At 37.2% G+C, this 25198-nt stretch overlaps 1 protein-coding gene across 1 annotated transcript; it reads left to right on the forward strand.

The window, feature by feature from the left end:
- Positions 1 to 2855: 2855 nt before the first annotated feature.
- gpr184 (G protein-coupled receptor 184) lies at positions 2856 to 17054 on the forward strand. Its single transcript, XM_055196014.2, has 2 exons — positions 2856 to 3760; positions 14834 to 17054. Exons 1-2 carry the CDS (start codon positions 3755 to 3757, stop codon positions 15836 to 15838), a joined length of 1011 nt encoding a protein of 336 aa, XP_055051989.2. The 5' UTR covers positions 2856 to 3754; the 3' UTR covers positions 15839 to 17054.
- The last annotated feature ends 8144 nt before the right edge of the window (positions 17055 to 25198 follow it).

Genomic DNA, 25198 nt, shown 5'->3' on the forward strand with positions numbered 1-25198 from the left:
AACCACAGATTCTTCATATATCTTCATCCTTTGGTAGTGTTTACACACTAACTAGCTGTGGGCAGTTCGTAGTTTTAATTTCTCCCGCGGGCACGTTGTAGGCGGAGATTATTATGCAAAATATTTGTATTACGTGGATAAAGTCAGGCAGGAGATTCAATCCATATGATGACTCGTTTTAGCGATTCAGAGTCGACTCTCTACTTTAGAAGCCAATAACTTTATTAATCGTGCACTTTTTGGTTCGACTACTTTGCACATTGTTTACATTGATGAACAGCTACATGACACACTGCAATACAGGTCATTTTCGATTTTGGATCTGTGTGGCTCTTTAATGTGTCATTTAATGTCAGGGGCGTACATCTCGACTGTGATGTCACAGTTGATGTTACAGTATGTCTAGATTGGCCTGTCTTTTGTGTGCATGAGGTTTACATAAAATGAGGAAACAAATGCGATTAAGGCTCACGATATTTCATTATCATGTGCAGAGCTCTCATTATTCATCTATGCCTAGATAAATACAGTTTTTAATTCTATGGCACCTTTAACACTTTATTTTGATAGCTCACTTTAGGTATTTTACTAAGTATATTCAACTTTGCATCTTCTTTTCAACTCCTTTTAGACTACTAGTAGACTGCCTGGTAGGTATCTTCATGTCAAGTCAGATCTCGTCCACACATTTAGCTGTATACATATAAATTTTTTACTGTATCGGCATTTCATCCAGACTGATCCGGATCTCTTTTTTTTAAAACGAGAAAAAAGCTCTAGTTTCATATGGATGTGGCCTTATTCTACTAACCCTAACACCTTCCTTAACCCTACCCCAACAGTTCACTAATACTCTGATGAGAGTTAGTTGACATATAGTTGCAAAGTTACGGTTTCTCAGACAGGGATTAGACTAGTTATAGACTAAAATAAATGTAAGAGGTGTCCAAACTGAAAACAACTTGCACTGACATATCTTAAAATACATCAGTGGCCTTTGTTTTGCCTCAAAATGCACACAAGTAATGTTTTTAGTAAGTCACGTTTGTTAAAACTAGTTCTATTTCCTAATTGAACTAAGGCCTAGTCCTGGTTTAAACTAATCCCGGGTCTGGGAAACCAGTGTAATAATTTAATTGCTACACTCTTACAAATTAAGGTACTTAAAAGGTTCTCCACATTTTTGGTTCCCCAACGAACCATTCAGTGACGTTCTTAAAATAAGTATTTCTTACCTTTTATAAACTAAAGAACCTTTTTTTGAAACAGAAAGGTTCTTCAGATGTTAAAGATTCTTTATAATACAACCATTTCGCAAAAATGGTTCTTCTTTGGCGTCATAAAAGCACCTTTACTTCTGACAGGAGTGGAAAATGTTTGAATGGTAAACACAAACACTTTAAAAAGTGAAAGTTGATTTGAAGTATTTTAAAGATTTGTACAATATGTAAAATAAGTCTTAGGTGTGTCTAGAATGTGTCTGTGAAGTCTGCGCTCAAAATACCCCACAGATCATTTATAATGGCATGTCCAAAATGCCCCTATTTTGGTGAAAGCAAAAACGTACTGTATTGTATGCATACCTTTAAATGCAAATGAGCAGATACTCCTCGCTTCCTCCACAAAAGAGATTGGAATGCTTTGGTTAAAATAGATCAGATTTAGCAGTGAATCACAGAAAAAATAGCAGACAGCGTCCAACTCACTAAGGGCAAAACTATGTTAAAACATAACTGTCATTCAGCTCCCTAGGCGGAGCTTTATCAGTGTGAAATCACATTTCTAAGAGAATTAAAACAACATGTCTAATGAGAATGCTTTGATTTAATGGGGATTAAAAAGACTGGTGAAAATATTTATTTCAGTGTAGGGTGATTGTGTTCAAACACTGCCAACACACATTTATGTCCAAACACCTTGTAAAAATTTATTTTATATAATAGGTGCCCTTAAAATAAAATTGTAACTTACATTTTCTCACTCTAAGTAAAACATTTAAGTGGAAAAAAACCTTTTTTTTTGTATTTTAAGTGTAACCAATTGATGTAATATTTTTTTTAAGTAGGTCGCACTTTCACTTTTTACAATGTAGCTGAGCTGCTTTATTGAACATTTGCAATGCATTATGGGTATTATGTAGTTGTTGAGTACATGGGTAGGTTCTAGATAAAACAATGTGCAATGTGCTTAAGAGTCAATCTTACCATCAAACAACGTTTGGGGGTTAACATAAGGTATAATTTAAAGCCACGCCTTGAAGGTTAACCAAACATTCATTATAATGTATTGTTGAAATGGATTGGTGTGTTTGACAACATATTTGTGACCCTGTCTAATTTACACTAATTAATAATCTAATTAATTACACACAGTGATTTCAATCTTCAATCAAAATTAGTATTAAAGATATCAAAGTTATATTTTTACTAAATGTTTTTTTTACACTATACAGGACGATTTTATGTAAAAAAAACTTTTGGGGTTTTCCACACTGGGTCACAATTAATATTTAAACCTATTTATACAATTTGAGTGAACTCACCTGGGATTTTTTTACGTTAAGTGTAATCTAAAAAGTTTCCTGACAAAGTTTTCATTTGATTTTACAGTTTTATGGAAAACACAATCAAAGTGATTCTTCGGTGTAGGTTATGAAGAAGGAACTGAAACTATTTTTGTTTTTTATGCTTTACCCACTCACATGGGTAAACCACAGTACAGTATGTTTACCTAAAAATTTTCATAGAATTGCCACCACAATAAACAAAAGAATTTAAATAATATAAATCTTTAATCTTTAGAAATGAATAATCAAGAATCTTATAACGCTACACAAGTTTGCATACCTCATTTAAAATTAAAATCTTATTCGTTGCCAGATTTGAAATACATTTGAAGCTTTGTTATAGCCAATAATGTGTGAAATTCACTGAAAGGTCAGTAGTTTTTCCTGCTGGAATGTAACCTTTAAATTGGCCTGTTAAGAAAATATAAGGTCTTCCATATACGTTTAACCTCGTTTCTCAGAAAAGCACGACTTACTCTGAATGCATGAGGCAGAAAAGCAGTAGGAGGTTTGGCTCTAGAGAACATTTTGTTCACCAAGTTTCATTCCATTAACCAACCACTTGTGCTACATACAACATCAAACACCGTTGAGTGAACTGTTGCAAGTTGCTTATACTTCAAATCAGACATGTATAAATCGCTCGAGCACTTGAATGCAAATTACAGTTATATTCCATCATGTGGCGCGCATCTTCAAGTGCGCGTTTGACAATAGCTTCATATTTGCCAAACAGGAAGTTGTGGCGTTTTGGTAACCGTCTCAGACATATTTCACCAGTCACCGTATTTACAATCTTGTCTGGAAATAGCTTTTACTCATTGTGGTACTCAATCGCAAAAAAATGCTGTCTTGTCTGTTTCAGCCTAACATCTTCCTGTAGACACAACACGTGAGACACATTGTATCTCTCCTCCTCTTACTCTCCTCATTCATCTCCTCCCAGCCACTCAGAGTGGAGTGCTGTGGTCGAACTTGCTCTCAGAGGGTCACTTTTGATCATCTCTGGGCAGGAAGCATTACTGAGTGTGAGACACTCTTCTCATTTTCTGGAAGGTCACGTGAGACCCAAAGCCAGACTGAAGCGGTACAGAGGCTGAGGTGCTGGGTTTAGGGCTGCTGGGATTGGGTGGACACCCTGCTGATGTTGGAGACGGTGGAGAACATCGTATCTGTGATCAGAGTGATATGCAGGTGAGATTTGCTCATTGTTTGAAATGCTTTTATTATAATAACTTGGGTGAAAGACAGTGTAGTGATGCTTAACATTATCTTATTTTTAGGAATAAAATATATGCATAAATAGAAGTAGGTGCTTTATATATTGATCACTGTTTTTATTAGGATGGTCATCACATTTTACCCATACTAATTTATACTCATTTTAAGTGTCACATAAAACTAAATCAAATATTTTGTGTAGTACAACATGTGTTAATAGGCACCCAAGAAACCTAATATGCAAAATGTTGTTTTAAAAGTTAGCATTTTTAACAAATTCAAAATATTCACACTTTTTTGACGTCCGGACGTCAACTTTCTAAAAGTATATTTATGTCACGGATGTGTGAGAACATATTTGACACCGTGTGTTTTCCAGAGGTTGTGTTCGTTTCGTGTGCTGCGTGTACAACAGCGACGCAAATGCAAATGTCTGACACTTGAGCCAAATGTTTACAATCCCGAGACGCGGATGTAATTCTATGTTCCTTCCACAGGAATTTGATTTCAACAAGCGCCGTAAAACAGTTCGCACAAAAGTGCTTAATTGTTAAAAAAAATTGCTTTTTGAAAAGTCACTTCCTTTTATGCATTCTTTCAGCAGAACTAAAACGATAAAATTCACTCGAAAATGACATGGGAGGTTTTGAATCAGTTTTGTCTTTGCCCTTACACCACTTTCCTGTAAACACAGAGTGATTGCCTCAGGATGGGAGTTGGTTAGGCAATCATTATGCCATTCTGGGGGGCTAACAGGAGGTGCGGTCCACCACGTTTCTTCCTCACCAACAGTCCGTCTGGTTTCTTAACGGATCTCGGGGGGCACATTATACCGTAATCTCAATTGCAAAATAGCAGGCACTGTAACCACATAGCATAATTTAGGGAAATGCAACTGAAGGGTACTCTTGACTACAGTTGATGATGTGTTTATCAGTAGCGTTACTGCTTACAGAAGAGTTCCCGACTTGTCATGATATATATTCTTATTAGATAATGAAGATGTATATTGGTTGTGAAACAAAAACTTAAGGTTTAGGCTCTAAGAAAAATATCCATATATGCTTTTCATTGCCATAAAAAACTATTTTGTGACAGTCTATGGCCGGTCCTTTGCTTGAGAACTTTATCCTGACAGATCACCAAAAATGCAAAAAAAGCGTAATGGGGTTTTATCTAAACGTATCATTAATAATGCAGTTATTTTCTTTGTGATTGCAAAAATATATTTTTATTTTAACAAAACTACAATTTAAAAAATGCTGAGTTTTTTTTCAACGCATGGTTGGGTAAAACAGGGACAAACCCAACCGCTGAGTTATTTATGAATGTATGTTGCGTTAGCTCAAAATGTTTCAACCCACGGTTAGGTTATATGATAATATTTTCTAGGGTAACCAGCGGTTGAGTTGGTTTCTATATGAACCAACCCAAAATAATCTTAAAGGGGTAGTTCATCCAAAAATTGAAAGTCTCTTATCATTTACTCGCACTCATGTTGTTACAAACCTGTATAAAAAATATTTTGAGGGATGTTTGTAATCAAACCGTTCCTGAGCCCCATTCACGTCCATAATATTGTTGTTTCCTACTATGGAAGTAAATGGGGCTCATGATCGGTACTTTATGTAAACAGGTTTTATGATTTTTTACTTTAACTGTCCATAGACTAGTGAGTAGAAATAAAGTCGTATCTCATGATATATTACTCACTTTAACTATTTAGGGATTTTTATATCAAATATTCTCAACATGAAGATTTTACATCAGAGTATCTGCTATTTTTCTTATGGCCCCTTTGTGGTTTGAGTCACATGTTTGTGGTATTTACATCTCGGTAAAGGTAGTCTCATGTGAAAGCAGGCAACATTGTCACGTTTGACATTTAAAAGCATCAGAGATATAATAGGTGCCACACGTGCTGCATATGGGGATGGGAGAGCTTAAAATAAAATAAAAAATGTAAATATAAATGTATTAAAAAATGTATAAAATAAATAAATAAATAAATAAATAAATAAATAAATAAATAAATAAATAAATAAATAAATAAATAAATAAATAAATAAATAAGTTTGTGTGTGTGTGTGTGTGTGTGTGTGTGTTTGTAAAATAAATAATGTAATCTATCTATCTATCTATCTATCTATCTATCTATCTATCTATCTATCTATCTATCTATCTATCTATCTATCTATCTATCTATAAATAGATAGAAATAAATAAATCAAATAAATACTGTAATATATATATATAAAATATATATATATATATATATATATATATATATATTTTTTTTTATAATAATTTACATTTTTAAGTATTACACAAAACGGTTAATAATGTTGCGCATTTACTGTTTACCTTAAATGGACATTAAGTAGGATTTTCTCCCATCTAGTGGTGAAATTGTATTTTGCATTCAAACGAATAGTGCTCTCTAGCGCCTCGCTTTTCCAAATGCGTATTGCAACTACCGTAGCCGTTATGTAATCACTGATTTTCTTGTCTGTTTCAGCTGGTTTACGTGTTCTGAACAAATCGCGTTCTGGAAATGCGTTGCGGTAGGCTAGTGCTTTTTGTCCCTATCTGCTACTATAGTTTTTTAATATGGTGAAACGACATGGAAGCCTTTTTGGACCTACCTGTTCAATGTAAATAAAGAGAAGAAATTCTAAGCTTATAAAGAAAAGTCAGATCATTGTCAGATGTCATTTGACACCAATGAGAACATATTTATGAAGAAAGACTTTGATTTTGACTAATAAAATACCTAAAAAATGACACAAGTACGTGAAAGATTACGTAAACTGATTTGTCTTTGATAAGACGTCTAAACCACAACCTGATCAAATCTTGGTAGCTGACGTAAATTAGACAAAAATAAATCATATTTGTGAGAAGATCCCAACCCGTTGTGAAATGACAGTGTAATTTACATATGATCTCACCACAGATGAATCACAGTCCAATCTTCATCAGGGCCAATCCAAAATAACCAGTCTGTCATCTTTGACTATTCTCATTTACAGCAGAGCTGAAGTGGATGCGTGTAAAACACTTTCGATCTTTAGTCATCATCCGAGACACTATTATGCAATCCTTTATCAAAAATTGCTTTATGCAGAGATTAGCAGAGTATTGATTTTTCTATTGTTTTGTATAGGTAGGGTGAATTCTCTATTGTTTGTCCAAAATATGTTGGCTGGAATTGAATTTGTGTGCTGTACTGCTTGTAGGATGTTGGCTTTATCACACTATGCTATTATTAGCAAACCCCTTTTTGATATAGAAAATAGATTGTGGACATCATTAGGATTCAAGATAAAATTGCTTATCAGATAGTGAAGGTCATTAAAGAGTATAAAGAATTGTTGATGGGTGTCACATTTTGAGCTTTCTGTTTTGGATATCTTTGTCCACAAGAATTTCACTTTTGTTTGTATATATGACGTTTTACGGTGTTTGACCAATGCTTAGTACATTTGTCTTTTTTAATACAGCTGGTGAAATCTAAAATATGAATATGTAATCACTAAAAATATACAGGTACACTCTAAAAAAGGCTTAATTTAACCCATGGTTGGGTAAAATATGGACAAACATGTACATATAGACATTTGATGCAAAATGCAATGCATATCCTGGGGGCAACATAATACATTAATGTATTATGTAGCCCAGGATATGCATTGCATTTTGCTTTGCATTTTGCAAAATTGTTCGTGCAGGCACGTGTGTGACTTACGCATACAATGTATGCAGGATTTTAAAAATCACTATACGTGGCCCCTTGCGTACGTGTAAAAATAAACCATACTTCGGCCTTAAAGATGTTGCACAGAGATGCACAGAATCGTACATAAACCACAGCTATTGACCAGAATCAAAGACTGGAACTAACCATTTTATAACATGCATTGACCTAGAAATGGTTTGACGCCGTCTTGGGTTATAAGGGTTTTTAGCATTATGAAATTAGAGATCATTTAAAACTAAAGTGGCGTGCAGTACATTACTACCAAATTAGCAAGGCCGTATATGCCAAGAAGGCACTTTTAAAATTCAACAACTTCCTCTAATTTGAATCATTCAAGTAGAGGTTAGCGATTTCTGAAGAGTATGTGAATGACGTGCAAAACCCAATGGTGCAATGTTGTAGGTGGATGTCTATGTGTGTGTGTGTGTGTTTGAGGGAAGTATGAAAATGGCTTTTTAAGAGCGAGTCTTTAGTGTTCATTTGAAAGTTACTGCAGGTCTACGATGTTCACAGAGGTGTTGGAAGTTAAGTTTTAACTCTGAGGAGTTTGAATTGAAAGGTTATACAATCTGAAGTACCTTTCATGTGGAGACAATGGCCACTTGCAGCTGTGTAGCATAGAAACAGTGTCTTAAATTGAATTCAAGCACAGGCACAGGTGAAAAGCTTTGAATGAGAAATGAGCGAATATCCAAAGGTTTAAACAAGCCAAACAACAACACTTAAGAGATTATGGGGAAGAGGCCAGTGATAAAGAAGGGTAGTACACGTCAAACATTATTGTCAACATTTTAAACACAATGTACAGGATCCTTCAGAGAGAATTCAAAATATACTGTCGGCGACTGACATATTGCAATATGATGCCATATATTAACTTTATGAACAGGTGTTAAAGCTGGAACAAAAAACTGAAGATGGCAAAGATCTAATAAATTCTGGACACTTGAAAACCTTTCAACAAACCACAAACCAAAACATAAATCCTCCCAGTACAGGTATATTTGGCTATACTTTTCTTTTACCTTCTGTTTGGAAAACTACATTTGCTGAAGCATGAAATTAGGTTTATGAGCAAGTGTGACACGCTCTTTCAAATACAAACTTTATCACAAAATGTATGGCGAAGGAAAGGCTCCTTTGTAATAGGATTAAAGGATTTCCATTCTGCCTCCCAGATTCTCTGCTGATATATATATTGTGCAATATTTTGTTGAGTATTTCAGTCCCTTTCCAAATACAATGAAGATCCTTTATATAGTTTTCCATTTTTTGGGTTCTTAATGTAAAGAATTAGTATGTTTACTCGATTATAGTGGTGCACACTATATGTAACATCTCACTGATACTTGCGTGTTTCATGACAAAGCATATGACAACTGATGCAAAACCCTCTAAGTGCATCTGATGTTTTCTTGTAAATAAGCATTTTTTTATGTTTTGTTTCAGTTATTTCACTTTAAATGAGCATTTTACCAGTAGAAACATTAATCTTTATTGAAAGTGCGTCATATTTGTAGTCGAAATGTAACATACATTTCGAATTTGGTGCCTATTTGACCGAGAAAAAGGGTGTTTGTAGTCTCACATCCTCTACAAAGATATTGGACTTCCTGCTTTCAGTGATGCAAAATGATGATTTTTACATCATTGAAAGAAGGAAGTGCAACACTGAAATCTGTATTTCTCCCGTCTCAGCGGAAACTGAGGAAATTATGCATGACCATTCAAAAACATGACTGGTGTTCAAACTATACAAAACTTAATGCTAATGGGTGAAGTGTCCCTTTATTGGCAACGAAAAGGGTATTATTAATGCTTATGCTTTCACAAATGTCACCTTAGTCTTGTCTTAAAAAATCTGAAAAATCTTTTACTGCAAAACCCTCTAAGTGCAAGCAAGGTTTTTGTCAAAAACATCCACTTCTAAAAAAAATACATATAGCAAACAGTTGCAAAATCACATCAAAATGATGAAAGTCAGAGTTTAAAATGTAAAAACTAAAGTAACTAAAACACACATTAGGGGGCGCTGTGATGCATGTGGCTGCCACATTCAGGTTCAAGTACTTACAAGGGACCCATGGTCGTTAAGTAGGGTTGTAACGGCATGAGATTTCCACGGTATGATAATCGTCTCAGAAACTATCGTGGTTTCACGGTTTGGCGGTATTAAACACTTATTATTATAATCATTAGCTACAATGACCTTTAAATTAATAAAAAACCGATAGGGGGTTTGTGTTGAACATATGGTTTATTGTGTCAAACTTTTTTGGAAAAAAAACAACACTTTTGAAAAAAATAAACTTTGATTCTTAATTTATTACTATTTTTAAATTTTTTTTAACAAAATAATGAAATACTTATTAAATTATCTCAGAGATGCTCTGGATATATTCATTTGTTCACATCGTCATATAGTGAGTGAAATAGTGAGTGAGTATAGTTTTTATTATATATTAACTATAATCAAGTATAATCAACTTAAATTGATCTGTAATATAAATAACTTAAATGGGCTTTAGTGTCGCCTTTTGCAGCCACTCTTTGTCCACATTTCTTGCAAACTGGATATCCATCTTAAAGAACAACCCTGCATTTGTTAGAATTTGTAGTCTCTGGCTCTGACATTTTCTTTGCTGTACATAAAACGAGTGGAGGAGTCTAGCAGTCAAGCCGAATTAAGTTGCGTGTGTGCAGAAGTGGAGGTGAGATCTGCTTTATTATTTTTTCCCCAAAACCGTGTACAAGCAAATGTTTACGGTATGATAATCGTGAAAGTTAATATCATGGTATACCGCCATACCGGTATACCGTTACAACCCTATCGTTAAGTGTTTACTTCTGAACAGTGGCAGCTCGTGACTGCTCTTCCGTGGGGCATGAATTCAAAATAAGTGTTCGGAGTGTCATGTGTGTTGCTCGTGTTTTCAAAATATGTGTTTGTTTGAACCATGTGCATCACGTGTTTTGTCAAAATAAGTGCCTGCTGCACATGCGTCAAAACCGTTTCACAAAATACACACACGACACTCCCTTAACAGTAAACTCTGATTACGCATGAGATTATGCGAGTATCTGGCAAATGCGAGCGTCTCTTTTATCATAAACCCTTTAGATGCGTCTGCAGCAGGCACTTATTTTGACAAGACACGTGATGCACAGGATCACTCGACGCGCAGAACACATATTTTGAAATTACGAACCACGCACATGACGGGCTTTATACATGTTGTGACGAACTTCGCATCAAGCGAAAAAAGAAGTCACCGGCCGCCACTGCACTGTAGTCATTTGGATTGGTTTAACCCCAATTGCTCTCTGTGTGCGTGTGTTCACTACTCACTCTGATGGGTTAAATGCAGAAGTCACATTTGGAGTATGTGTTGCGTACTTGACACACATTTCACACTTTTACTTTTTTCACTTACCAAGATAGTCCACTCTTGTTGTGAGTTTATATTCAAGCATGAGGCAGATACAGGCGAAGAGCAGCAGAATCATGTACAAAAATAAGCTGTTAATTGTAAAATCATAGTTATGTCTATTAAAGATGCAATTTGTATAATACCACAAAATCTCGCAAGACTTCAGAATAAGCATGGCGGACGATATGCAGGAATACATTTCAATGATAGAGTTTGATTATGTAACAATAATTGGTGAAACAGTCATCCTTTTAAGATATTTTCTAGGTTAATGATCACCTAACCCAACAAACTTAATCATCACATGAAAAGGTGCAAAACACGTGAGATCACGTGATGATCACAGTTACATCACGTCATTATCACTGTGTGAGTAATATGCAAGCTTATTGTGAATACAAAATGTTGAGTTCATGTAAGTGTTCCTTATAAACCATATAAAATGTCAAGACATAAAGGTTCTAGAAAGCTTTGAGATGTCCAAGCATCATGGTCTAGTAGTTAGAGAGTCAGACTTTGTAACCCAGAGGATGTTGGTTCGATGCAGTTAGTTACCCAGTATTTGTATCTGTGCGTGTTCATGACTTGCAGTGGATGGGTACAATCCAGAGGCAGTCATGGCTCTTTAACTTTTTCTTTTATTGGTCACTTGGTGTTTAATCATAATAATCTGAGAAAAATCCATAATGTAACAATATTTGGCTGCAGAACTTTTAAAGAAAAAAATCTGTAAATTATTGTTTTAGACGTTATTGGGATTAAGAAATGTTACTTTAATTTTACCTTTTTTTGTATGGCAGCCACTGCTGCCAGTCATTCAACCGTTTTTTTTTAAAGATTTTTTTTACAGTATATTCTTTTAATGCAGATGGTTCATTGCAATACGTACATTATTTACCATAAGTGTGACTGTGACCTTTTGTGAATCTTGATTTTTGTAAATACAGTCACTTATGGTGCAAGGTTAATTTCATTTTCAGTACAGTGGGTGTTATGTGGTGTGCAGGTGCAGTTGACCTAAATACTTTCAATGACTCATGCCTGCTGCCTCTCAGTCGTCACCTCTTCTTAATAAGAAGTGAATAGAGGAATAGCGAGCATATCCTTCTGTCATCAATGATTACAAAATGAAGTGACAAATTCACAGCCAGTCAGAGCAAGAAATGTGCAGATGAGTAGATTTTTTGGACTACATTGGGCTATAAAATAATTAACTTTTATGAAAATTAAAAAACACAAATATATATAACCTGAGTTCTAACCAAAGTTAAATACAGTTATTAAATACAATACTTAATGGCTTTTGATTTTTTTATATTTTGCTCGATTTCAGAAAAGCAGATCAAGATCCAATTAAACATAACTTTTTGCTAACAATGTTGATATTCTTATATCCGTGTAATTCAATTAAAGGTATAGCGGAAGATTTTACTGAATATTTTTAAATAACTTTTTTTTTAAATGCAAATGCGCAACACTCTACCTACTCACGAGAGGGAACGCCTATTAAACGTGTGCACGGGAGAGAGAGCATGCATGAGCGTAGTTCTTCTCTTCGCTCTGTTTACAAGTTGCTGTCGGCATGTTTACCGTGTCTGCGCGGTTCGTGACTTGTGCCAGGGCTAGCATCGCTAATCATAGCTTACATCAACTTTTACTAGCAGTGATTTTAAATGGATTTTAAATTTTCTCCAAATAGCATGACAAACTTTACCTGTCAGGTAGAAACTTCGCGTGGGAAGCCCAACCTGTGCTTTTAGTGCACGCCAGCGTCTCCCAAAAACACTCTGGGCCGGGTTTCCCGATAACGATTGAACTTAGCACTTAAGAGCGCTTTCTACGAGCTACTTAACGAACACTTGTTGTGCATTTACGTGCGTTTCCCAAAGAAGCACGTTAAACGATCGCTCGCAGCTGGGATTTAAGTGCTACTTACGAGTCGCTATCACTTTGTCAAGTGCTGAAATGTCACCTTTAGAATGTCTCGAATTTGTAGCAGAAGCTTGTTTAGGCTAATGATCTTCAGTTGATGTGCACTAACGTTTTTTATAATATTACAAAATTTAGTCATTAAAAATGATTTGTTTAAAATTATTAAAATGTTTTAATAATTTGTGCATAATGAAATATTATTTTCCGTATTTAGTTAGGACTCATCCCACGGTTTTTATTATTTGTTTTTTAATTATCTATGTTTATTTATTATTAGGGATTATTGCATTGTACCGTACATATTTATTTGCTTTCCTTAATCAGATGCCATTTCACTTCAAAACAATTATTTTTACTGTAGATTAATTATAGAAGCAATTGGTAGGAACCATTTATCAATTTGCTAGTACCAACTTTTACCAAAATTTACCAAATATGTTTATGTTTAGTCATTTAAATTTTATTTCTCATTTGAATTTAAATATATTATATTAAAGTATTTAAACAAATAAACAAAGAAGAACCCAATAAATCAATATAGATTTAAAACATTACATTATCGTCATTGCTGGAGTGCAATTTGCTGGTTGTCCTGCAGGTGACCTTGTAACTCTGTTTTACGATGCACTTATGAATGAACGATTACTCCAGAGCACTCGTAGATCTACGATGATTTTCAAGTGCTACTTAAGTTACGAAGCTTTTGGGAAACGGCCCGTAATTTTAAGATGATTTGTACGATCGTTTTTACGATCAACTTAGCCTTACGATGCTTTTGGGAAACCCGGCCCTGGTCTTGTTTATTTCTTCAGAGGCCTTTCCCTTCTTGTCATACAATTTGTAGACACTTTTTCTCTTGCGACCCTCAGACATTTTGAAAAAACACTGTGAGAATGCGAGCTTCAATGAATGGTTAAAACTGTAGCCCACCACACATATACACCTGAAAGTGCGCATGTGCAGAATTCAAACCTAGGGACGAGCACGTACGACGGCCTTACGTAAACATTTCGTCAGAATGATTGACAACTGGGATGACCAATAGTCTTGATGATCCATCCGGAAAAAGAAAATCTTCCGCTATACCTTTAACATTAAACACTAATGAAATAAAATGATACAATGCACTTACAGTCACTACTTTTATGTAAGCATCGTTGGTATGTAGTTTTAACCCATTGTTGGGTAACATTGTTGGGTAACAACAACCCAGGATAGGTTTATTTCTAACCCAACAGTTCAGTTTGTCCATATTTGGCCCAACCTTGTGTTAAGTGCTTTGACTTTTCATTGATCCGTCCATGTCCATTTCATCCTCACTTTTGACAGTCGCGTCTGACTTGGACGAAGACACAATTATTGACTTAATTTTTACATCAGCATGCTTTTAAACATCACAAATAATACATCATACTCCTTTTTAAGCATCTGTCTTTATGCACAATCATGCTTCTAACGTCATATGCAAATTTTCTCATTTATATGAGGGTGGAGTAGTTAATCAGTATGTTATCTGATTCATTTATTCACATCTGTCATCCCGTTTCTATTTAACATGAAAAAGCCTTGGGGATTACAGACAGAACGAATAAAGCTAATATGGCAACATCTGCACCAAAGACAATAAACAGCATCAACTGCATGGTTTAACCGCACTGAAGCAAAATGACAGCTCAAGTTTAAATGTATAAAGGTCAGTGGTTTACCGCTGTTTTACAGATATGTTACTGATCATGCAACCCGAAATGCAAGCTGGTGTAGAGCTTTAGAATAAGTTTAAAAAGTTTACCTTTTTTGTACTATAGTAGCATTAAATCTAGCTGGTATCGTAGTTACAATGGTTTAGTCAGTTTAGGTTTAGGAACTATAGTCGCACAACTGTTTTTTATGGGTGACTGATTCTCTTTCTTTCTGTGCACACAGATGGCTATGAACGTGACTTTCAACATGACAAACAATTCATCGTGTGTGGTTATGACCCAGTCGGCGAGTCATCTGCTCATGTCTATGAACATCATTTCCTTCATCCTGGGGATGCTTTTTAACCTCATCACCATTGGTCCCATTATTCGGCAGATCTGCAGAAAGAACATTTTAGGGGTCTACCTACTCAGTCTCTCCATATCTGATCTCCTGTACATTCTCACCATGCCTCTGTGGATCTATTATTTTGCTAACAACCACAAATGGATGCTCAGCCGCGCAATGTGTAGCCTCGTTGGCTTCTTGTACTACTCCAACCTTTACATCAGCATCTTTCTCCTCTGCTGTATCTCCATCGATCGATGCCTGGCAATCACCTTCCCGCTGCGGGTCAAAGCCTTTCGGCGCCGACGTTATGCCTGGCTGATCTGCGGGTTGGTCTACATTTTTGTCATGTTTTTGCATTCTCTGGTGTTGTACTTAGACAAACTATCGGATCCGCTGGATGACAACGAGATGAGATGCTACGAGACCTACCCCATGACTGAACGCATCGCCCTCTTCAACCTGATCCGCGTGGCCATCGGTTTCCTATTGCCTCTCGTGGTCATCACCATCTGCTACTGTTTGATCCCGAGCAAGGTGCAACAAAGCACTGGGGTGGATGAGCATGGCAAACGCAAAGTGAGACTGCTGTCTATGGGAGTCATTGGCATTTTCCTATTCTGCTTCGCCCCGTACCATATTCTGCTGCTGGTACGATCTATCACCTTCTTTTGGGTGGGTGATAAAGACAGTTGCAGATTCGAACAACTGATGAATTTACCATTCAGTTGTTGCTTAGCTTTGTCCAGTCTAAACAGTGTGGTGGATCCAGTGCTCTACGTGCTTGCCAGCAATGGAGGGAGGGACGATATGCATTTATTCTGTTGTAAAAACAGGCAGAGACAGGAGACCGCCAGTCCTCTTGTTGATTCAAAATGGAGAACTAGAGTAACCAACTGACCTAAAACCAATCCTTGGGGTTTGAAACTGTGAGGGATTCACTAAGATTGAATTGCGCTCACTTATATTAGCACATGCTGTTTGTGTAGCTAAAGCAACTGAAGGAATTATGCTCCCAAACATTTAGCAATTTGCCATTTTGTTCTTGATCAAGACCATAGACTGTTAAAAACATGGATGTCACAAGTGGGTTTGTGAAGAGCATTTTTGAAGCCAATAGTTGGTGGAGCCAGCTGTCGCCATATTGCCTGAAAATGATCAAAATAGCAGGATGTTGGTGGAGTTAAGATTCCCAGTTGCTAAAACCACGCCTACTGTACCTCAACGTTTTTGGCCCTGTCCCAAATGGGGCACCTAATGTGGCCTTTCAGTCTCATGGCCTATAATTGCAAGTGTTCCCTTAGTCTACAAGTCCATGGGGTGTCTGTCATGTTTATACTCCGAAGTGTGCTCATCAGAACCCCCTTTGCACCCTTGATGCGGTCCTGGCAAAGTCCGCACTGCAGCAGGCTTCACACACTTTACCAACCCAGAAGTCTTTGTGAAAGAGCAATCAGATGAATCAGACGACGGATGGGAGGAGTCACAACTGATGAGCAACTTCTCTTCCTATTTCTGTCTTGACGCTCGAGTCTGTCCCAAAGTACGACTCCGATGCAACCTTATGGACTCACGTCAAGGGTCCCTAAGGTCTGCACTACATAATGTCATCTTTCCTGAAGTCCACAAGTCCGGAGTGTGCCATTTGGGACAGACCCAGTGACCGCAGCAGCAGTTTACCTGTCACTCATGTGGTCACGCCCTTAATTTTGCAGAACTTTGGGGGAATGGTCTACTCATTTTCAATGTTGGAATGTGTTGTTGCCTTGACTGGGAATTGTTGATACATCCCTCTATCATCTGTGTGCGTGCACGTAAGCGCTGGAGCACGCTGCGACGCTTCAATAGCATTTAGCTTAGCCCCATTCATTCAATGGTACCATTTAGAGATAAAGTTAGAAGTGACCAAACACATCAACGTTTTTCCTATTTAAGACGAGTAGTTATACGAGCAAGTTTGGTGGTACAAAATAAAACGTAGCGCTTTTCTAAGCGGATTTAAAAGAGGAACTATATTTTATGGCGTAATAGCACTTTTGGGAGTACTTCGACTCGCCTGAAAAGTCCGCTCCCCTTCTCACTCTCATAATGGGAGAGGGAGGGTGTTACTGCGCCAGGTCGAGGTACTCCCAAAAGTGCTATTGTATCGGCAGTTCTTGGTTAAGGTAGTAACATATTTTGGTATTGAAAATGAGTAGACTATTCTTTTAAGGCTTAAACAGATGAGAAAAATGAAGGGCAAAATTAGCTACAAAGACTTTTTGTACCTTTAAACACATTTATTTGGGAATTTTAACACTGGTAGTATTTGGGTTTGACACTCTTTTGGAGCCAGCCTCTAGTGGCCAGTCGATGAATTGCCGTTTAATTCACTTCTGTGTTGGCTTCACAATAGAGACCAGAAGGTTGCCCAGGTCTTGAACGTGACACATAAATCGGTCATAAATATGTCAAAAGTGTGCACAGTTACACCACATCTTGGATTTATGGCCACCCACTTGTACCACGAATATCATGTATCATTTGATAAGTGGCTCAATGATCACAATTTAAAATTCATCAACCACATCTGAAAGCAACATACATGTGTGAGCACATTTTGTTTTAACTGTATTACAGGTCTGTAGTGAATAAGACACATAATTTGTGCTTATAAAGTGCATAGTGAACCTCGCCCTGGTGTGCACAGGAAAAAAGAGGCATTTGTGTTGGGGAGTATATTAATGTGTCCTTGCGAACATGAAGAGGATGTTGTTTACAAATCGTACTTACAGATTTTTGCTGAAACAGGATCTCTGTCTTTGAAGGACCCTTGAATCACTTGAACTTTGTGTGTAAGAGATGTACTCAGTGTAAGTGTTTTTGTTGTTAGATAATACCACCACAGTTTGTCGTGTTTACTCTCGGTATTGTACCGTTTAACATTTAACCTATCTGGATGTTAAAAATCAACTTGTTGAAAAGTTGCAAACAATTTAGATGCACAGCATGTTGCCATTGTATTCTTCATCATATTATGCTTGTATTATATCTCCTGTAATTTAAAACTATTCAAAGCTAAACTCAAACTAAATGAAACAAAAGCACTGATTTGCACTATAATGCCGCACATTCAGGAAAGCGATGGCTTACTGAGGAGAGAAATTCACCAGATAGTATTCATTGTGTCTGATAAGCGTTTGGGTGCCATCTCTACACATAATCACCCACAATACACATTGTACAGTTTCGTTCCTCCGACATGATTGCCTACTATAGATGAGTGCCTCTCATGTGACTGCATTCTGAACCCTTTTGTGAATCTGTGAGCTGAAGAGCCCATTCGGAGCTACTGTAAAATGCCATGGACCAACTCAATGGAGTGATTTCAGAATATGAGCGAAGCAATGAATTGCATCTCTGAGTGCCTGATCTGCAGGCTGAATGGTTTAAATGACTGCTCTCTTTCACCTGTCGCTTTAGTCGCTGCCGTACCGTTTGTGAACATGTGCTATGTCATTTAGTATTGGGACTGACCTGTTCATTTTAAGAATGATAAAACGATGTTAATGTTTGCACTGAAGTGGTGGGTTCGTGTAGGAAAGAAAGCCACATTGGGTTCTGGTAATGATGGCATTGCGTCATGATAGAGCCGTTCTGCATTACACGATATGATGCTAAGACGGAGGGCTCACCACAACAAGAACTCTATAGGGATTTAGACGAGAACACTGTGTCTGCTTTCCGGCTCTCAATTGATTTTCACCTTCCGGAGATGCAGACCCCCGATGAGGGGAGAGAGCAGATTCGTGAAGGAGCCTCATTGCATCAAAATGCAGATCATAGGGACAGAAAAATCTCCAAAATATGTATTAGGATAATTTTAAAACAAAAAGTGCACTTTAACCCTCGTGTGGTGTTCATATTTTTGTTACTTTGGTGATGTTAGACGAGCATTATTCGTATCTTAAACCAATGCAGTCATACAAATGTATGTAATATTGTTTACAGATGTTTACTTTAGCCTTGTTGCAAGTAACCTAGACAGAATTGATGGGTAATATTCGACATTTACCACTGGTAGAGGATTATTTATACATTCAAGTGCTATTCGTTTTTGTGATAATAAAAAAGAAAATTCTATTCTGATCCAGATATTGGGGGAAATCATGTGTATCTTAAATAAATATAAATGAAACAAAGTTTTTCATCACTGTTGATTCTTTGAACATAGTTTGACATTGTACACATTTGTGACAGCCCCAAACGATCAGATGCCGTATCATCCACACTGAACCTATAACATGTTCATGCCATACACAACACATAAGGAACAGTATACATGTATACTGTGTCTTCCTGTCCATCCTATGCACACACACATTGCAGTACAATGTGTTGCTATTGGCCACACCCTAGAATGATGAAAATACTTGGATATGAAATTGTACTTTTTTCTATTTCGCAATCTAAAGACACTTTAGGTTTTGTGGTTTTAAAAATGGTAATCAATACACCAAATAACCCTGATTACTACTCTTTTACTACAAAAAAACCATGGTTAATTTTGTAAAGGAGATAATTGTAAAATGTAGAACGGTTCCTGTTAGACAGAAGGTAATGTGTTTGTGACAGTGGGTACAGATGCATTGGTCTTGGCTCATTTTCTATGAAGAAATTAGCTTGATATATAGAGTTTTTTGCAGACGCTGGGACACATTTCTCGGTGCTTGGGTCGCTTTTGCAAAACTCTTCAAACAGTGAGCAGAACAGAAGTCTATGAGGGCTAAACTGAGGATCAATTATCATTGCTTTGGCACAAAATGCATTCAATGACTACATCTCTCAAATTTCATAAATTCTTTTCCCACTCAGACACAACAACTGCAGGCCAATTTGCACATTCTTACATTACACAATTTTTAACTTATGTTCAAAACAATAACATAATACAAAACTGAATAAGACAGCAATTTGCTACATTTCAACAATAATATTTTAATGAAATATATTTTAAATCTTAAAAATAATTTCTATAAAAACAATTGGCCAAACGGAGAAGACTGTGTAGATTAGGGTTACTATTGTATCTGTATCAGTGGATGGTGTGTATACAAATTCTTGTATTTTGGAATTACTTAAAGGATAATTTAACACTTTGAGTCTCATTTCTGGTTTGTTTTGGATGAACTACAGTGATGGACACAGAAATTTTGACAATGGGTCGAGTCTTGACTTTTCGACTCATTTAGAAGCGTCTCTTGACTGCTTCAGAATGGAAGTCAATGGCCATGCACAAACATGTCATTAAAACAACACTTAACGTTCATTTTCAAAACTGTACTACTCACCAAGTGGTTCGTGGTGTTCGTTGATGATTAAAAACAAATATATTGGCGCAATGTATGATTTCAATCCGTGTTATTTGCTATAGTGGAACTATTTTTTCAGATACCTCACAACCGCGTATATACTTCCGCTCTATATTTGAGTCTGAAGCATGAATGAACGTAGTCCAACAAACTGTAATAAAACAGTAGCATACTTTCAAAATCAAGTTTATTTATAACAGTTACACCATCCAATATGTTTTTTTCATCGGCAGAACAATAAAGAAGATATTTTGCAGAAACCCCAGTGCTCCGTCATGCAAGTCAACCGATCCGCACACTTTAAGAGCTAAAGCATATATATCCAATACAACAGTAATCCCCCATAACTCCGTGTGACATATTGACATCTAGTGAAGCAAATCAATCCGTTTTTGCAAGAAACTGAACGTTATTTACAACACTATTAGCGTAAATGCCAAAGCAGGAAGCGCGCTTTACGTTCAAGGCGATCTCTTCCACACTGGTGCCGTTTGATGGCTGTTGGCTATGGATGTTGGTCTGTCTGCGCCACCTATAGAGTGGGAGCGTGAAGCGCACTTCCTGCTTGGCAAAAGCTCTGCATTAACGCTGAAAAATATTTATATATATATTCGAATCTCAAAACTGAAAATCGAATGTCAACCCATGGAACAAATATTCAAATATTCTGGTCCAGCCCTACAAATATGGGAAACATTTCTTCTGAGAGAAACCGAGCGAAAAAACTGCAACCACATGTAAAAACAAACAGACCCTTTTCTGTTTCCCGGCGGCGGAGTGATATATCAGCGAGCAAACAGTCTTCCAAGAGAAGTCAATGGAATTTTACAAAATGCCAAATAAAACACGACAGAAACTGTATTTCGCTACACAACCTGTTTTTAATCATCAACGAACACCACGAACCACTCGGTGAGTAGCACAGTTTTGAAAATGAACGTTAAGTGTTGTTTTAATGACATGTTTGTGCATGGCCATTGACTTCCATTCTAAAGCAGTCAAGAGACGCTTCTAAACGAGTCAAAACTGTAGTTCATCCAAAACAAACCAGAAATGAGACTCAAAGTGTTAAATACCGGAATTATCCTTTAAAAATAAACTACATAAAATATTGAAGAATTCTGCATCATGACTGATTCATTCCAGTAACATATATTGCAGTGAATTATAAACAGAGACGTGTCCTTGTTTTACACAATAAAACATTGTATAATGCTACATGTTGTTAGTGTTTTTTAGGCCATTGTTTTGTGGGTGACAAAGTGTGTTTGGTAGTGTTTTGAGTTGATTTGAGACCTGAATAAAGTGTTTTGGTAGTTGTAGTGCATTTTGAATGCGAAATGAACTGCCTTGCCAAACTGAAAGTTGGTTAGGAGAACTGTCTGAGGAGTTTTGCGGAAGTGACCTAAGTATTGAGAAATGTGTCCTACACTCTAAAAAACAAACGGTGCTATATAGCACCAAAACAGTTGCTTTGGATCGTAACGATAGAAGAACCATTTTTAGTGCCATATAGCACCGGTGAAGAACCAGTGAAGCACCAGTGAAGCACCAGTGAAGCACCTGTGTAGAACCATATAGTGCTATGTAGAACCATATGTGGTGCTATATGGCCCCTATATGGTTCTACACTGGTGCTTCACTGGTGCTTCACTGGTGCTTCACTGGTTCTTCACCGGTGCTATATGGCACTAAAATGGTTCTTCTATCGTTACGATCCAAAGCAATTGTTTTGGTGCTATATAGCACCGTTTGTTTTTTTAGAGTGTAGCGTCTGTAAAAAAATGTTGTATCCTTGCACCTTCACATCAAGAGCAAAAGGACAAAACTCTGAAATACATTCATCACATATGTACAGACATATATAAAACAGATTGACGTTATATAGCACATTCAATTTTCACACTCTTATTACCCCCGGGTCCAGTGGACCCAAACACCACATATGTAATTTAAACGTGTAAGAGGGCGCACAGTGTACATTATAAAGTTGTTTATTTTTATGTTCTTCGTAGAAAATGAGCCAAGGTTTTCTTTTAGTACACATTAAAAACAGGTCCCACAGACCGAACACCACACAAGGGTTAAATCAACATCAAAGAGTTTTTTTTACCTTAAAATAACGTTTCCAAAAAAGTTTCAGTGGTTCATCCACACAAAACAGGGTGAATGGCTGTTACGTCCCTCGTTAGTTAGATGTAATTTGTCTAGGAATATTATTATTAGACGTAACAAAATAGCTGTGTGTGTATCATGGTGGCAACAGGAAAACCACAAGACAAAAAGGCAGACAACCAAACCAGCAATCTCATTGCAAAGTGTTTAATTAGAATATAAGTTGAATATGAAAAGTAGTATCAATATAGTATAAAGGAATAAATATTTACAATATATACAATCAGCAAGAACAAACAAACATTGACAAACTGGAGGAGAGGAAGGAGCGAGAGAGTGGAGCTTAAATCAAAGAACCAAATATAATCATAAGGAAAACTAACTAAGGAGTAGAAAGCTAAACTAACTAACAAAAGAAAATGTAGAAAGAAACATCTTCAGCGTGCAAGACGCTATAACTAAACCATACTATCTAACAAAACAAAACATACATAATTAGCTCCACTCGTTTATGCTAGTGTGTCTAATACATGATAAAACGACTACGTGCAAATGTAGGTCGCGACCTGCTTACCTGACTCACGACCTCTCCAACCAGGCTACACATCTCCACAGAAGGACATGATTAAGTGTACGTTTCACCGGTACCGCGGCCGGTGTTCCGCGTTTCGAATCAAGCATGAATTAAACACAGGAGCCCCAAACAAACACTCGCCGCATTTAGAGCGGGACGTGAGATTTTTACAGGTACATCAATCGTAACATTCACGTTTTAAATCAAGCATGAATTAACCACAGAAACCCCAAACAAGCGAGCACGACAAACGCAACGTCTCTCCCCAACCCAGAGTTTGTCTTTGAGCTGCCGCCATTGAAGTTTGAGCCATTCATAAACAGCTCCGTGAGCAGCGATTGGTGGCGCGATCCGTGACGTCAGACCCTTACGCCCGCAGACTGACAGATGGATCGTCAAATCAGAACCGGAACCTGAAACACAGCATACAGACACGCACACATATGCAGCAACAAAACACTTGCACAACACAGCGTACGTAACACTCCCCCCCTTAAAACTAAACATAAAGCAGATTTTCAAGCTCTAGACAACGTATCAGCAATTACATTTTCTGAACCTTTTTTATGCTTTATGATTAAGTTATAGCTTTGCACAACCAACGACCAACGCATAAGGCGTTGGTTGTGATTGTACATTCTGGACAAAAACACCAAGGGATTGTGGTCAGTATACACAGTGATGGGCAGAACCGATGACCCCACATAAACCTCAAAAAATTGTAGAGCCAAAATCAAACCTAAAGCTTCCTTCTCGATGGTAGAGTAATTTCGTTGATGTCGATTGAATTTTCTAGAGAAGTAGCAAACTGGATGCTCTAAACCAAAATCATCATCCTGAAGAAGCACGGCTCCCATGCCTAAAGCACTGGCGTCGACTTCTAGTTTAAAAGAGCGTGTAAAATCTGGGGCAGCAAGAACAGGGGCACTGGTTAGCAGCGACTTTGCTCCTTCAAAAGCATGCTGACAAGCGTCAGTCCAAAGAAAAGCATTGGCTGGACTTAACAAATCAGTCAAAGGATGCACGACGGTAGAGAAGTTCCGACAAAAACTTCTGTAGTACCCAGCCATCCCTAAAAACCGACGTAGCTCTCGCCGTGTCGTTGGAACTGGAAAATTAGCAATAGCATCTACTTTGGCACTAACAGGACGGACTTGTCCTTGCCCTACTTCTTTGCCCAAGTACGTTATTGTTGCTTTACCAAACTCACACTTAGATAGATTAATGGTTAAGGATGCATCAGCTAACCTTTCAAAAACAGTCCGAAGGACAGTCAAATGTTCAACCCAATCAGACGAATAGATCACCAAATCATCTAGATATGCATTACAATTTTTAACTCCTGACAGTACAATGTTTACCAAACGCTGAAAAGTGGCGGGTGCATTTCGTAGACCAAAGGCCATGACCCGGTACTGTAGGAAGTTATCCGGTGTAACAAAAGCTGAAATTTCCGCCGCTCGAGCGGTCAATGGCACTTGCCAATACCCTTTCAGCAAATCTAATTTCGTTACAAATTTAGCAGAACCCAAGTTATCGATGCAGTCTTCCATTCTAGGAAGAGGATAGCTATCTGGTACAGTCACAGAATTTACTTTCCTATAATCTGTGCAAAAACGAAATGTACCGTCGGGTTTCGGAACAAGAAGGCAAGGTGAACTCCATGGACTATAGCTAGGTTCAGCCAAGTTATTTTTCAACAGATAATCCACTTCAGTCTTCATCACAGAACGCTTGATATTATTCACTCTATATGCATGTTGTTTAATGGAAGAACTACACGTCACCTGGATATCATGCTGTAACACATGAGTTTGAGTCGGCACATCACCAAACAACATAGGAAATTCCTGGATTAATGTCATAATATCCTGTTTTTGTGACTCAAGTAAATTTTCAAGGTTTTCTGGCAAGTTCTTTAAAACTTCAGAATTTGAAAGTCTACCACCCATTGACACATCATTACCAAGTGTAACACCATCATCGGTATAACACTCACCAGGAGGTGGCAGCAACATCTCCACTGCAGTGGAGTCAGGCTCAGCAAGGACAGCAACGGCTAAAACCTCAGTAGAAACGGCAGGCTTCTCATGCTCCTCTGAAACTTTCTCAGATACCTTTCGAGAGCAATAAGACTTCAACATGTTAACATGGCATGTTCGAAACTTTCGCTTGCGATCAGGGGTGTGGATCACAAAATCAGTCTTGCTCAATCTCTTA

This window comes from Misgurnus anguillicaudatus, chromosome 24, assembly GCF_027580225.2.
Source record: "Misgurnus anguillicaudatus chromosome 24, ASM2758022v2, whole genome shotgun sequence".
Lineage (NCBI taxonomy): Eukaryota > Metazoa > Chordata > Actinopteri > Cypriniformes > Cobitidae > Misgurnus > Misgurnus anguillicaudatus.